This window comes from Piliocolobus tephrosceles, chromosome 1 (assembly GCF_002776525.5).
Source record: "Piliocolobus tephrosceles isolate RC106 chromosome 1, ASM277652v3, whole genome shotgun sequence".
Classification (NCBI taxonomy): domain Eukaryota; kingdom Metazoa; phylum Chordata; class Mammalia; order Primates; family Cercopithecidae; genus Piliocolobus; species Piliocolobus tephrosceles.
The window spans coordinates 85,044,915-85,060,331 of NC_045434.1; the positions used below are offsets into that span (position 1 = coordinate 85,044,915).

At 45.6% G+C, this 15,417-nt stretch overlaps 1 protein-coding gene across 1 annotated transcript in view; it reads left to right on the plus strand.

The window, feature by feature from the left end:
• The window catches only part of OBSCN (obscurin, cytoskeletal calmodulin and titin-interacting RhoGEF), a 174,429-nt gene that overhangs the window by 49,110 nt on the left and 109,902 nt on the right, over positions 1-15,417 (plus strand). The window contains exons 13-14 of the mRNA XM_031935294.1: positions 1,739-2,014; positions 14,981-15,256. Of these exons, the coding sequence (XP_031791154.1) occupies positions 1,739-2,014; positions 14,981-15,256 (552 nt within the window). The remainder of the gene's footprint in view (positions 1-1,738; positions 2,015-14,980; positions 15,257-15,417) is intronic.

Below are 15,417 nucleotides of genomic sequence, written 5' to 3' on the forward strand. Positions count from 1 at the left end.
AAACCCACTATGTGTCTTTCTAAAGTGCTATTTTAGGAGAGTATGACAAATTATTTACTGGTAATAAATATGAACAGGTTCAACAAATTGTTGAATTGCTTAAAAAAGTATATAAAAAGTAACATAAGAAGAAATAGACAACTCAGATAGTCCTATAACTTTTAAATAAATGGGACTAGTAACAAAAAATGTTTTCACCAAGAAATTTCTAAGCAATATCTAATAACTATACAGTAAATTGTACCAAACAATCTGCAAATAAATTATTCCATGTTCATGGAGATTCTTCTAGAGAATACAATGAAGAGATGCACTCTCTGATTTGTTTCATGTAGATAGCACGATGTTGATACAAAGTAGGAAGAATTAAAAATAGGCCAACCTATTATGGATAGCAAGGACAAAATCTTAAACAACATATTATTAATATATATTTAGCAATATACTAAGAGAATAGTATGCTATGAAGAAAGTCATATTACCCAGGCATGGTGGTGTGCACCTGTAAGTCCCTGCTACTTGGGAGGCTGAGGCAGGAGGATCATTTGAGCCCAGGAGTTGGAGGCTGCAGTTAGCTATGATCACGCCACTGCTTTCCTGCCTGGGCAACAAAGCAAGATCCCATCTCTAAAGAAATTGAAAAAAAAGTAGCTGGCTGTGGTGGCATGTACCTGTAGTCCCAGCTACTTGGGAAGCTGAGGTGGGAGGATGGCTTGAACTCAGGAGACTGAAGCTGCGGTTAGCTATGATTGCATCACTGCACTCCACTCTGGGTGACAGAGTGAGACCTTGTCTCAGAAAATAAAAGGAAAAAAAAAAAAAAGATTTTGCACCAGTAAACCATATGGGAAATAAATCAGACCAGGATCTCAACCACACACAAAGTCAACTCCAGTTGGTTAGAGATGTCAGAATCCCGGGGAAACCCATACAAGTCTTAGAGGAAAACAGAGATGTTTCTGGTGACTTCACAGTGAAGCATGACTTCCTAAACAGAACATACATGCCCTGATCACAATGAAACACATTTGATATATTTGAATACATTAAAATTAAAATTTTTGATTCTTTGGAAGACACCATAAGAGAATGAAAAGGCAAGCTACACAGAAAAGGAAGATATTTCTAACATGCTAATGGTCACTGCTCTAGTATTTCAATGTAAAAAGAGATCTTAAAATGAAGTGTAAAAGAAAGACAGTGCTATTGAAAGTCAGACAAAGCACTTGCACAGTGACACCACAGAAGAGTGAAGACTCCATCCCCAGACCATCAGAAGGCACCCAGCTTACAGTCCTCCTGACAGGGCCCCAGGAAGCCACGGGAGGCCCAGGCCCTCCCCACAGAGGCCAGAGCTGACCCTCCTGACAGTGGCAGGAGCGGGAGCCTCAGACTCTGGGGCCCTGGGGTGAGGACGCACCCTGCACAGTCGCCTGGGGAGAACCCGGCACATCTGTGAGGGGAGCTGTGCAGGCGTCAAGACTCCAGTCCCTGCCCTGGAGGATCTGTCATGGCAGCCCTGCCTGGGACAGCCCATGGCACCGTGCAGAATGGATGGAGAAACTGTGTTCCTTGTGCTGGGAGGTGGTGGGGCTTCTCCCGACCGCACAGCCAGTGCAGAGCCTGAGGCTGGGGAAGGTTCTCTCCCTCCCGCCTCCCTGCCCAGGCCTTCTCTCCCCAGTGCTGCCTTCCTGATCTAGATGGTGGTGGTCACCCTATGCATCCCTGCCTTCCCCAGAGCCCAAGGTGGTGTTTGCAAAGGAGCAGCCAGCACACAGGGAGGTGCAGACCGAGGCGGGGGCCAGTGCCACGCTGAGCTGCGAGGTGGCCCAGGCCCAGACAGAGGTGACGTGGTACAAGGATGGGAAGAAGCTGAGCTCCAGCTCGAAAGTGCGAATGGAGGCCGCGGGCTGCACACGGAGGCTGGTGGTGCAGCAGGCGGGCCAGGCGGACGCTGGGGAGTACAGCTCCGAGGCCGGGGGCAAGCGGCTCTCCTTCCGCCTGCACGTGGCAGGTCAGTGCTTTGGGGGCGCCGAGGAGCCTCTTCAGAGGTGATGGTGGTTCTGACTCATAGCCCCAGCATATCTCTGTGCACTTTCCTTCAGCCTTCACGTCTCGGGCTTCCCATCCTCCTGCTTCCATTTCCATCCCTGTGGCTGGGGCCAGAGAGGGGTGTGGATGGGAGGCAGAGGGGCTGTATCTGCAAACCCGGAGGCATGTTTGCACTTTATAATGCTCAGTCACTTGTTCCCAGCACCTGCCCAGAACCTTTCTGGTGCTCCTTGACATCTGGGACTCTCGATCTCCCTTGTCTTGGGTTCTGAGGTTGACCAGGCGTCCCTCTCCTGGGGTTCTGTGAATATCCTCTCAGTATATGCTCTGGCAGCTACCATATGCCCTCACCCAGCAGCACATGGGGGGTTCTGGTCAGCGAGAGATATTTTAATTTTTTTCCTGGTGGAGTGACCCAAACCTTCATTCCTGAAGGGTTTAGGTCATTTGTAGTCCTGCCTGGATTGGGCTATTGTAGTTTCCCACTGACCTTAATCACAGGGCATGGTAATACTGAGACACGCCCGAAGAAATTGCCTATATTCCACACACATGCCTCCTTACCTCCATTGTGAAGTAGTAGACTGATTTCGTCTTAATAGTTTGGGTCAGTCACCCTAACCAACAATGTAACTCCCTTAGCCTGTTGACTTAAAGGTAGGAGGAGCCCAAAGTGGCCAGGTGGCATTCTTAACTTTCCAGTTTAATGGGATCGTTGTTGTGTCTCCTGGTGGCAGCATTCCTCCTTCTGGAACTAAGATCTCTAAGCCAGCAGAAGGTAATGTCATGAGAACAGGAAGCAAAAATTTTGCTAGTGGGTCACTAGGGGTGATGGTGAGTGGTGCCACTTCCACTTCCATCCTTTGATTCCCGGACTTGTGAATCCTGGCTATGGGAGAAACAGTACTATATGTTGGACACCGATTCAGAGCATACGCAGCTTCTGGAGAACTTTGCCCCAGCCCTGAAAAGTATTGTCACCTAGCTAGCTTTGGAATTGTGACTTCAAAAGGCCATTCCACTGTTCTATCAGTCCACCTGCTTCAGGATGATGGGGAACATGGTAAGACCAGTGAATTCCATGAGCATGAGCCCACTGCCACACTTCTTTAACCATAGAGTGCCTTGGTCAGAGGCAATGCTGTGTGGAATACCATGACGGTGGATAAGGCATTCTGTGAATCCATGGATGGTAGTCTTGACCAAAGTGTCGTGTGCAGGATAGACAAACTCGTATCTGGAGTAAGTGTCTATTCTGGTGAGGACAAAGCATTGCCCTTTCCATGATGGAAGAGGTCCAATATAATCAACCTGCCATCAAGCAGATGTCTGATCACCCCGAGGAATGGTGCCATATCGAGGGCTCATTGTTGGTCTCTGCTGCTGGCAAATTGAGCACTCAGCAGTGGCCTTAGTCAGGTCCGCCTTGGTGAGTGGAAGTCCATGCTGCTGAGCACACGTGTAACCTCCATCCCTGCCACCATGGCCGCTTTGTTCATGGGTAATGACAGGGGTGGCTGGGGAAGGAGACTGAGTGGTGTCCACAGAACGAGTCATCCTATTCACTTGAGTATTAAAATCCTCCTCTGCTGAGGTCACTCTTTGGTGAGCACTCGCATGAGATACAGATATCTTCACAATTTGTGACCACTCAGAGAGGTGCATCCACATATCTCTTCCTCAATTTTCCAATCACGCTTCTTCCAGGTCCCTGACCATCCAGCCAAACCATTGTCTACAGCCCATGAATCAGGTATAATAGCTCATCTGGCCATTTCTCCTTCAAGCAAAGTGCACAACGAGGTGCACTGCTTGAAGTTCTGCCCACTGGGAAGATTTCCCTTAGCCACTGTTCTTCAGGGATGTCCTAGAAAGAGGCTGTAGTGCTGCAGCTGTCCACTTTTGGGTGGTGCCCGCATATCATGCAGAACCATCTGTGAATCAGGCCCTAGTCTTCTCTTTCTCTGTCAGTTGATCATAGGGGACTCCCCATGAGGCCACTGGGGCAGGCTGGGGGAGAGAAGGCAGGGTGGCAGGAGTGGGGACCATGGGCACTTGAGCCACTTCCTCATGTAACTTACTTGGGCCTTCAGGATCTACTCTAGCCCTATCATGTATATACCACTTCCATTTGATGATAGAATGCTGCTGTGCATGCCCAACTTTATGGCTAGATGGGTCAGAAAGCACCCAGGTTATGACAGTCAGTTCAAGTCACATGGTGACTTGATGATCCATAGTCAATTGTTCAGTTTCCACCAAAGCCCATTAACAGGCCAAGAGCTGTCTCTCAAAACGAGAATAGTTACCTGCAGAAGATGGCAGGGTGTTGCTCCAAAATCCTAGAGGCCTCCACTCTGATTCACTCGTGAGGGCCTGCCAAAGGCTCCAAACAGCATCCATATCTGCCACTGGCACCTCAAGCACCACTGGATCTGCTGGGTCATATGGCCCAGGTGGCAGAGCCTGGACCTGTTGCAGACCCTTCTCCTGTTCTGGACACCACTCAAAACTGGCAGCCTTTTGGGTCACTTGATAAGTGGTCCAGAGTAACACACCCAGATGAGGAATGTGTTGCCTCCAAAATCCGAATAGGCATTGTGCCTCTTTCTTGGTTGTAGGAGGGGCCAAATGCACCAACTTATCCGTCACCTTAGAAGGAATATCTTGACAGACCCCACACCACTGGACCTCTAGACATTTTACTGAGGTAGAAGGTCCCTGAATTTTAGTCAGATTTATTTCCCATCCTTTGAAATGCAAATGTCTCACCAGTAAGTCCAGTGTGTTTGCTGCTGTGTATGTCTGTGTTCCCTTGGCTGGTACATAGGGAAGCCTGATAAATACAATTAATTTTCTTTCAGAAAAAAAAAGGGAGAGTGTTGATGCCAGATAGGGGTGGACTGAAGTCCCATGGTGACCTCTGGGTGCTAACACATAAGTTTGGTATTACATCAGCATCAGTGTTATGTGGATGTGTATAGATAACAGAAATCCCACTGTATATATTTGTGAAGTTATTTTCGGAGAATATGACAAGATATTTCATGTAATAAATTTGAAAAGTTGGGACAATTTGGCTAATTCCTAGTAAATTACATGAAAACTCACATAAGAGGATACAGAAAACTTAAATAGTCCTATAAGTTTTAAATACATGGAGGCAGTAGTAAAAAAATATTTTAAATCCAAGAATTTTCTAGTAACTGTTTCAAATATTCTGGAAAGCAGTTATTCCATATTCATGAATATTGTTCTGGAGAATAGTAAAAGGAGATTGACTCCATATGCTATTTTATGTATTTTTTATTTTATTTTTTTTTTTGAGACAGGCCCTCACTCTATTGTCCAGGCTGGAGTGCAGTGGCACGATCTCGGCTCATTGCAGCCTCTGCCTCCTGGATTCAAGTGATTTTCCCACCTCAGCCTCCCAAGAAGCTGGAATTACAGGCATGCACCACCAGCACAAAAATAGCATGTGTGCCGGCTATTTTTTTTGTATTTTTTTTCAGTAGAGACGGGGTTTTGCCATGTTGCCCAGGCTAGTCTCAAACTTCTAGGTTCAAGCTATCCACCTGCCTTGGCCTCCCACAGTGCTGGGATTACAGGTGTGAGCCACCATGTCCAGGCCATCATTTTATGTAGATAGTGTAACATTAATACCAAAATCTGACAAAGGAAGTAGGAAGAACTAAATTGTAGACCAATCTGTATTGATTTGTCATTATCGATATCAAGAACACAATCATGAACAAAGTATTAGCAAATGGAATTCAGCAATGTATCAAGAAGACAATGCACTCTGTTGAAGATCCTGGTCCCAGAATGCAAGGCTAGTTTGGCTTTAGAAGCATTAGGTCAGTATAATAAGCTTGACCTTAACAGATTGAATGAAAAATGATGTAGTTATCTCAATAAATGCAGATTAAAAGTATTTGATAAAATCTAGAAGATATATTTGAGAAAATTTAGCACTATCATAGGATTCTTAACAAACTTTATAGAAGTGTTCTTCCTTAATTTGATAAATGATACTGCAGAAGCACCACTAGGATCCCACTCAGAGTGAACCTTGAAAGGTTTGATTCAGAGGAGACAGGGCAGTGTCACCACTTGTATCCAACATTGTACATAAGAGTAAGGAGGAAGAAAGCAAAAGGCATAGCACTTGGAAAAAGTAAAAGTGAAATTTACTGATGATATGACCATCCACTTGGAAAATCCAATAGAGAACTTAGTAGACTAAGTAACATTGTTGAGAATGATTATCCTGTAAAAAAAAAATCAACACACAGAAAACACTTCTGTATCTATATACAGCAGTAAACAGTTGCAAAATGAAATTGGAAAAGACTTACAGTAGCATCAAAATTACAATGTTTCTAATTCAAAGTCTAATAAAGATGTTTAAAGCCTGGGGAGGGGCTAGGAAATTATTGTATGTTTTGCAAGACAATTAAGAAATCTAATTAAATGGATAGAAATTCATGAAAAAATTAAAATATGTTCATTAACAATCAGGATCCAAACAATTTTTTTTTGTGGGGGAATGAAAAGAAAATCAAAGTATGAACATGACTCTACCAGATGTCGAAAATTATTGTAAAGTTACAGTAATTAAGACAATGGATTTCAATGAATGGTTAGGTATCAGAACAAAGAAATGGAATAGTGAACTCAGAAAGAGTTCCCATGCATTGATGATCTATGGACATCCCCCTTCTTTTTTTTTTTTTTTTCAACCATGGCATCTGTGCAAGAAATAGAGAAAGGATAGTGTTTTCTTTTTTCTTTTCTTTTCTTTTCTTTCTTTTTTTTTTTTTTTTTTTTTGAGATGGAGTCTAGCTCTGTTGCCCAGGCTGGAGTGCAGTGGTGCGATCTGGGCTCACTGCAAGCTCTGCCTCCTGGGTTCACGCCATTCTCCTGCCTCAGCCTCCTGAGTAACTGGAAATACAGGCATCTGCCACCACGCCTGGCTGATTTTTTTGTATTTTTAGTAGAGACGGGGTTTCACCATGTTAACCAGGATGGTCTTGATCTCCTGACCTCATGATCTGCCCACTTGGCCTCCCAAAGTGCTGGGATTACAGGTGTGAACCACTGCACCTGGCCAAGGATAGTGTTTTCATAACTAGTGTGTGGACCATTTAAACATATGGGAAGAATTAAAGCATATTGGTAATTCATAGCATGTGCGAGAGTCAGCTCCTGGTGGGTTAGAGACCTCAGGGTAAAAGGTAAAACCATAAACCCCAAGACAGTAAGCATATAGAATTTAGGGTTTAAGGAAGTGTTTAAATAGTACACGAATGCCCTAACCACAATGGACAAGATTGATGTATTTGAGTAAATTAAAACTAAAATGTCTGATTCATCAGAAGAAGCCATAAAAGATGAAAACCCAAGTCACACAGGTAGGGAAGATACAAAGTACATAATTCTGACCTCTCTAACATTTAAATATATAAAGAAGACCTTAAAGCCGGAGTCCCCAACCCCTAAGCTGTGGACCAGTACTGTTCTGTGGCCTGTTAGGAACTGGGCCACACAGCAGGAGGTGAGTGGCAGGTGAGCATTCCTGCCTGAGCTCTGCCTCCTGTCAGATCAGCAGCAGCACTAGATTCTTATAGGAGCATGAACCCTATTGTGAACTGTGCATGGGAGGGATCTAGGTTGTGCTCCTTATGAGAATCTAATGCCTGATGATCTGAAGTGGAACAGTTTCATCCCAAAACTGTCCCCCAGACCTCCATCTGTGGAAAAATTGTCTTCCATGAAACTGGTCCCTGCTGCCAAAAATGTTGGGGACTGCTGCCTTAAAGTGAATAAAGACAAGACAGTGCTGTTAATAATGGGATAGAATTGAGTAGTGACACTACAGAGGAGTAAACAGGAATGGCCAATCCTCTAGAAAGATGTTCAGCCCTGTGAGCCATAGAACAGTGAAGAAAGCCACAGTGACACACCCCACTGAGGCCAAAGCTGACCGTCCTGACAGTGGCAGGAGCGGGAGCCTCAGGACTGGGGTTCTGTGGTGAGGATGCGCCCTGCACAGTCGAATGGGGAGACCCTTGCTCCATTCATGAGGGGAAGGGTGCAGGCATCAGGACACCAATCCCTGCCCCAGATGAACTCGTGCATGCAAGATCTGTCACAGCCACCCCACCAAGGACAGCCTGTGGCACTGTGCAGAATGGATGGAGAAGCTTCCTTGTGCTGGGAGGTGGTGGTGCAGCCTGGAGAGCACCTGTCCCTCGCACCTCCCCTTCCAGGCCTTCTCTCCCCAGTTCTGCCTTCCTGACCTAGATGGTGGTGGTCACCCTGTGCATCTTGCCTTCCCCAGAGCCCAAGGCGGTGTTTGCCAAGGAGCAGCTGGCGCACAGGGAGGTGCAGGCCCAGGCTGGGGCCAGCGCCACACTCAACTGCGAGGTGGCCCAGGCCCAGACAGAGGTGACGTGGTACAAGGACGGGAGGAAGCTGAGCTCCAGCTCGAAAGTGCATGTGGAGGCCGTGGGCTGCACACGGAGGCTGGTGGTGCAGCAGGCAGGTCAGGCAGATGCTGGGGAGTACAGCTGCGAGGCAGGGAGCCAGCGGCTCTCCTTCTACCTGCACGTGGCAGGTCAGTACTCTGGGGGATGGAGAGTGACCTTGTGTGGAGATGATGATGAGACTGGCTGATGGACTTCACGGCCCCCAGTGCCTTTTCCATGAGACTCCACCTCTCTACTTCTCCATGCCCTCACTTCCCAGTTTCATGCCCGTGGCTGGGCCAGGCTTGGCCGGATGGGAGAGTACAGGGAGGACCAGGCCCTGTGGTGCACTTGGAGCGGCGTTCCCATGCAGTGCAGCCTCATCACGCTGAGCCCCTACCCCAAACCCCCAAACAGGCCCCTGGCGCTGTCTGGCCCTGTGGTCTGAGGTGGACCACGTACCTCCCCTGGGAAAGTGGGGTGTCCTTTCTATCATCCAGTATCTCCCTCCTGCCTCCCTTCAGCACCATGTGGGGCTTCTAGCCCATGCGAGACATTTTGAATTCATATGAACCACATAAGGGGAAATTCTGCCCAAGCAGTCCCACTTGGAATTCTCTCCAGACTGAACTTAGGAGCATCAAAGCTTTTGGTGTCCCAGGAGACTCTTTCCTTTTTTTTCATGGACCTAGAAGCTTTAGAAGCTCACTGTGAACCCATATGTAGCAAAATCTCGGTCCTTGTTTTCTTGCAGTGTCTGTGCAAAAAATCCCAGCCCAGAGGGCTGGTGACCGTGCCCCTGGGATACAATTGCGAGATTCCAAGTGCTCTTCTTTTTTTTTTTTTTTTTTTTTTTATTATACTTTAAGTTCTAGGGTACATGTGCATAACGTGCAGGTTTGTTCCATATGTATACTTGTGCCATGTTGGTGTGCTGCACCCATCAACTCGTCAGCACCCATCAATTCATCATTTATATCAGGTATAACTCCCAATGCAATCCCTCCCCCCTCCCCCCTCCCCATGATAGGCCCCGATGTGTGATGTTCCCCTTCCCGAGTCCAAGTGATCTCATTGTTCAGTTCCCACCTATGAGTGAGAACATGTGGTGTTTGGTTTTCTGTCCTTTGTAGGGACATGGATGCAGCTGGAAACCATCATTCTTAGCAAACTATCCCAAGTGCTCTTCTTAAGGGTAATCTGGCTTTCCTTTTGTCTCTAGTTACAACGTTCTGAGTCAGAATTCCCCCTTGGAGTCTGATTTATGAATTTAGCAGTGGAAAGGAAGAAAGAGCTTAAGCTATCTCAGCACACCTAAGATATGTATATATTTTGTTAAGAGAGTCTGGCCTGGGCATAGTGGCTCAAGACTGTTGTAGTCCCAGCTCTTTGGGAGGTCGAGGCAGGAGGATTGCCTGATCCCAGCAGTTTGAGACCAAATTAGGCGCTATAGCAAGACCTCGTCTCTACAAAAAATACAAAAATTAGCTGGATGAAGTGGCACATGCCTGTAGTCCTAGCTATTCAGGAGGCTGAGGCAGGAAGATCACTTGGGCCCAGGAATTCCAGGCTGCAGTGTGCCATGATCACACCACTGCACTCCAGCCTGGGCGACAGAGTGAGGCCCTGTTCTGGAAAAATAAAATAAAAACAAAAACAACAACAACAACAAAAAACCAGGCTAAATGTCAGAGAGAAAAAGGTTGTGGTACTACATTGACTCCCAAATGCCAACCCTTGAGAGCTTGGCATTCTATCAGTATATAGTCATTTGTACTTGTGTATAGATACCAAAAAAGCCCACTATGTAGCTTTCTAAAATATTGTGTTAAGAGAGTGTGATAAATTAATGGTAATACATTTTATAAGTTTTGGAGAATTGCCAATTTCTTAGAGAAAACTATATGAAAAAGTTACATGGGAAGAAACAGACAACTCAGATAGTCCTATAGCTTTTAATTAAGTGGAACCAGTGATACAAATATTTTTATAGAAGATCTAAGCCCAATGGATCTACTGATAAATTATACCAGATATCCTCAAAACAAATTATTTCATGTTCTTAGAGATCCTTTCAGAGTATAGAATGAGAAGATACACTCTTGAATCTGTTTTATGTGGATGGCATAACATAGATACCAATTATGATAAGAACAGTATAAAGATTTGAAATTACAGGCCAATCATTATGGATATGCAGGCCAATGCTTCAACAATATATTTTCAAAGTGGTATAATCAGTATGTCAGAAGGAAAATGCACTATGATAAAAGGCATAATTTAGAAATGCTATACTGGTTCAATATTCAAAACATCAGAAAATGTCAAACAGATTGAAAGAGAAAAACAATATGATTATCTGAATAAATGCAGAAGAAAAGTTTGATAAAATTTAACATCATAAATTCTGAACAGCTCTTTGATAAAATTTAGCATCAGGCCTGGCACAGTGACTCATACCTGTAATCCCAGCACTTTGAGAGGCTGAGGCAGAAGGATGGCTTGAGCTCAGGCATTCGAGACCAGCCTCCCAAGCAGCAGGGACCACAGGAACATGCTACTGTTCTGCAGGGTGCCCTGGGGGTGTGACAGATCCTCCATGCAGAACGAATGGAGAAACTGCGTTCCTTGTGCTGGTAGGCGGTGGTGTAGAGCCTGGAGAGCATCTGTCCCTCGCACCTCACCTTCCAGGCCTTCTCTCCCCAGTGCCTGCCTTCCTGACCTAGATGGTGGTAGTCACACTGTGCATCCCTGCCTTCCCCAGAGCCCAAGGCAGTGTTTGCCAAGGAGCATGCCTGATGATCTAATGCCTGATGATCAAGCAATTCTCCTGCCTGACCCTCCCAAGTAGCCGAGATTACAGGCGCCTGCCACCACACCTGGCTAATTTTTGTATTTTCAGTGGAGATGGGGTTTCATCATGCTGGTCAGGCTGGTCTCAAATTTCTGGCTTCAAGCAATCCACCTGCCTTGGCCTCTCAAACTGTTGGGATTACGGGTCTGAGTCACTACACCCGGCTTGTTGTTATTATACTGCCTACAGAATAAATACAGAGCTGGGAATTGGTGGATCTGGACTGCGATACACCACTGTGAGGTTTGGAATTATCTTCTGAAAGTATATATTGTTTTCATTTGCTCTTATGTCAGAACATTCTGTGACTGAACTTCCCTTAGTTTAATTTTGTATATTTAAAACTGAAGAGGAATAAACAAATCAAGCTACATCAACACACATTTTAAAGATGAATTACTACACAGCAGCCACTGACAGATAAAGCAGTATGTGTTTCATACCGTTCTAATAATTCATAGCTAGTTGATAGAGAAATCTGAGAACCAGCTTTATTTTCCTTTAGTAAGAGAGTCTTTTGTTGGATGGAGATGGAGTGCAGTCACACACTTGTTCATAGGTACTGACACTTAACACTGATGTCACATCAGCATCTAGGAGTTTGTGGGGGTGTATAGATGCCAGAAACCCCACTTTGTAGGTACTTGAAATGTTGTTATGTGAGAACATGCCATTATTATTTTGAGATGGAGTCTCGCTCTGTCACCCAGGCTGGAGTGCAGTGGTGCGATCTTGGCTCACTGTAACCTCCGCCTCCTGGGTTCGAGTGATTCTCCTGCCTTAGCCTCCAGAGTAGCTGGGACTACAGGCGCGCACCACCATGCCTGGCTAATTTTTTTGTATTTTTAGCAGAAACAAGGTTTCATTATGTTGACCATTATGTTGAGCTCCTGACCTCAGGTGATCCACCTGTCTTGGCCTCCCAAAGTGCTCTAATTACGGGGTGAGTCACCATGCCCAGCCCTATTATTTATGCAAGTAAATTTGAAAAGTTTTGGCAAATTGATCAATTTCTTCAAAACTGTATCAAAAGTAGAAATAGGTAAGTTGAACAGTCCTATAACCTTTTATAGAAATGCAACAAATAATCTTCTCATAGAAGATTACCCCAGTGCTCTACTGTAAACTGTACCAAATATTATAGAAAGAAATTATTCCATGTTCATAGACATTCCTCTAGAGTATTGAAAAAGGACCTCAGTGCTCTATCTCGTTTTATGTAGGTAAATATCATTAATACCAAACTCTGACAGGGTGAATATGAAGAATTAAAATTGGCCAATCTCTTATTAGTGTCAAGGCTCATTATCTTAAACTAAATATTAGCACCCTGAATTCAGCAATTTATCAAGAGGATAACACACAATGACAAAAGTCATAGTCCAGTAATGCAAGGCTGGTTTAACATGAGAAACATTTGAAAATCAGTACAAAATATGACATTAATAGATGGAAAGAAAAACTAATGTGATTACCCCAATAAGGAGACTAAAAGCATTGGATAAAATATAACATCATAAATATGCAAAAAAAATTTGGAAAAATTTAGCATCAATTCATGTCATACAATTCTTAACAAACTCTAAATAAAAACATTTTTCCTTAATTTCATAAGCAATAGTATAAAGAAAACAAGCTAACATTACACAAACATGAAACCTTGAAAGTGTCGCCTTTGAGATTGGAAACAGGACAAGGACTCCATCCATCACCACTTCTTCCAACACTGTATAGCAGACAGAGGAGGAAGAAAGTACAAGGTGTAAAACTTGGAAAATAAAACATGCACCTCACAGACGATATGGTTATTAATTTAGAAAGTCAAAAAACCCCTAATTATTAGTAAGACATTTGGGAATGGTTATCACATAAAAAAATCAATATACAGAAAACACTTCTAGATCTATGTACCAGAAACAAGTAGATGGAAAATAACGTTTTAAGAGATTTCCAGTACCATCCAAAGTCTTGTAGTTACCAATTGCAAGCCTAACAAAAGATATTTAGATGGTTTGTGGGGGGGGGGGGGTGGAATTATTAAACATTGTTGAGAGACAGTAAAAAAGATCTCAATAAATGGTTAGAAGGCTGTGGAAGACCTGAAAGTATAAATCCCAGTCAACCGTAGTTCTGTTGGGTGAGAGAATACTGACAAGCGCATAGCAAAGGCCAAGCAGAGCCAAGCTACCCTTGAAGAACACAGTGTGAGGGCCTTTGCTGTACCAGACAGCGGGGTGTCCTCTAAAGCAGTGGTGATCCAGATACCTGGACCCAAAGGCAGAAAGAGATCAACAGACCAAAATAATTGAATACTGAGCTCAAAACAGCTTTGATGGAACCAGATTCCTCCTCCCTTTCTTTATTTTTTACCCTGGTGCTAGGAGGAGATGTAGAGGAAGGGTGATCTTTTCACAAATGGTGCTAAGACAATTAACTGTTCGCAAAAATAAAATAAAATTGGGTGTCTACCTCCCCATACAAGAAATCAACTCAATGTGTGGGTAGAACAGCTCTTACCAGATAATATAGATAATATAGATTATCTGGTGACCTCTGGGTAATAGAAGATGTTTTGAACAGAACATGAATGCACTAGGCACACAGGATGAATGATTATTTGCCTGCAATAAAACTGATCACTTTATTTCATCAGAGAACCTTCATACAGGAGTGAAAGGGCAAGGCACAGAGATGGAGAAGATGTTTGTAACATACATAGCTTTTAAGTATATGAAGTTCCTAAAAATAAATATGTAAAAGACAGTGCTACTGAAAATTGGGGTTGGGCGTGGTGGCTCATGCCTGTAACCCAAACGCTTTGGGAGGCCAAGGCAGGAGGAGTGCTTGAGCCCTGGAATTTGAGAACAGTCTGGGCAACATAGCAAGACCCTGCCTCTAGAAAATAAAAAATAAAAGAGCTAGGCATAGTGATGCATGCCTATAGGCTCAGGCTCCTTGGGAGGCCGAGGTGGGAGGATGTCTTGAGCCTAAGGATTGAACCTGCAGTGGGCTATGATCACACCAATGCACTCCAGCATGGGTGACAGGGTGAGACCCTGTCTCAAAAAAGAAAAGAAAATTGGGCAAGACACTTTAACAGTGACACCACAGAAGAGCGAAGACTCCGTCCCCAAACCATCAGAAGGCACTCAGCTTGACAGTCCTCCTGACAGGGACCCAGGAAGCCACAGGAGGCCCAGGCCCTCTCTTCAGCGGCTAGAGCTGACCCTCCTGACAGTGGCAGGAGTGGGAGTCTCAGACTCTGGGGCCCCGGGGTGAGGACATGCCCTGCACAGTCCCCTGGGGAGACCGTGGCACATCCATGAGGGGAGCTGTGCAGGTGTCAGGACCCTAGTCTCTGCCCTGGAGGATCTGTCATGGCAGCCCTGCCTGGGACAGCCCATGGCGCCATGCAGAATGGAAGGAGAAACTGTGTTCCTTGTGCTGGGAGGTGGTGGGGCTTCTCCCGACCACACGGCCAGTGCAGAGCCTGAGGCTGGGGAAGTTGTCTCCCTCCCGCCTCCCTGCCCAGGCCTTCTCTCCCCAGTGCTGCCTTCCTGATCTAGATGGTGGTGGTCACCCTGTGCATCCTTGCCTTCCCCAGAGCCCAAGGCAGTGTTTGCCAAGGAGCAGCCAGTGCGCAGAGAGGTGCAGGCCGAGTTGGGGACCAGTGCCACGCTGAGCTGCGAGATGGCCCAAGCCCAGACAGAGGTGACGTGGTACAAGGATGGGAAGAAACTGAGCTCCAGCTCGAAAGTGCGAATGGAGGCCGTGGGCTGTACACGGAGGCTGGTGGTACAGCAGGCGGGCCAGGCAGACGCTGGGGAGTACAGCTGCGAGGCCGGGGGTCAGCGGCTCTCCTTCCGCCTGCACGTGGCAGGTCAGTGCTTTGGGGGCCCTAGGAGCCTCTTCAGAGGTGATGGTGGTTCTGGCTCCTAGTCCTAGCATATCTCTGTGCACTTCCCTTCAGCCTTCATGTCTTGGGCTATCCTCCCACTCCCATCTCCACCCCTGTGGCTGGGCCAAGGGAGGGGTGTGCCT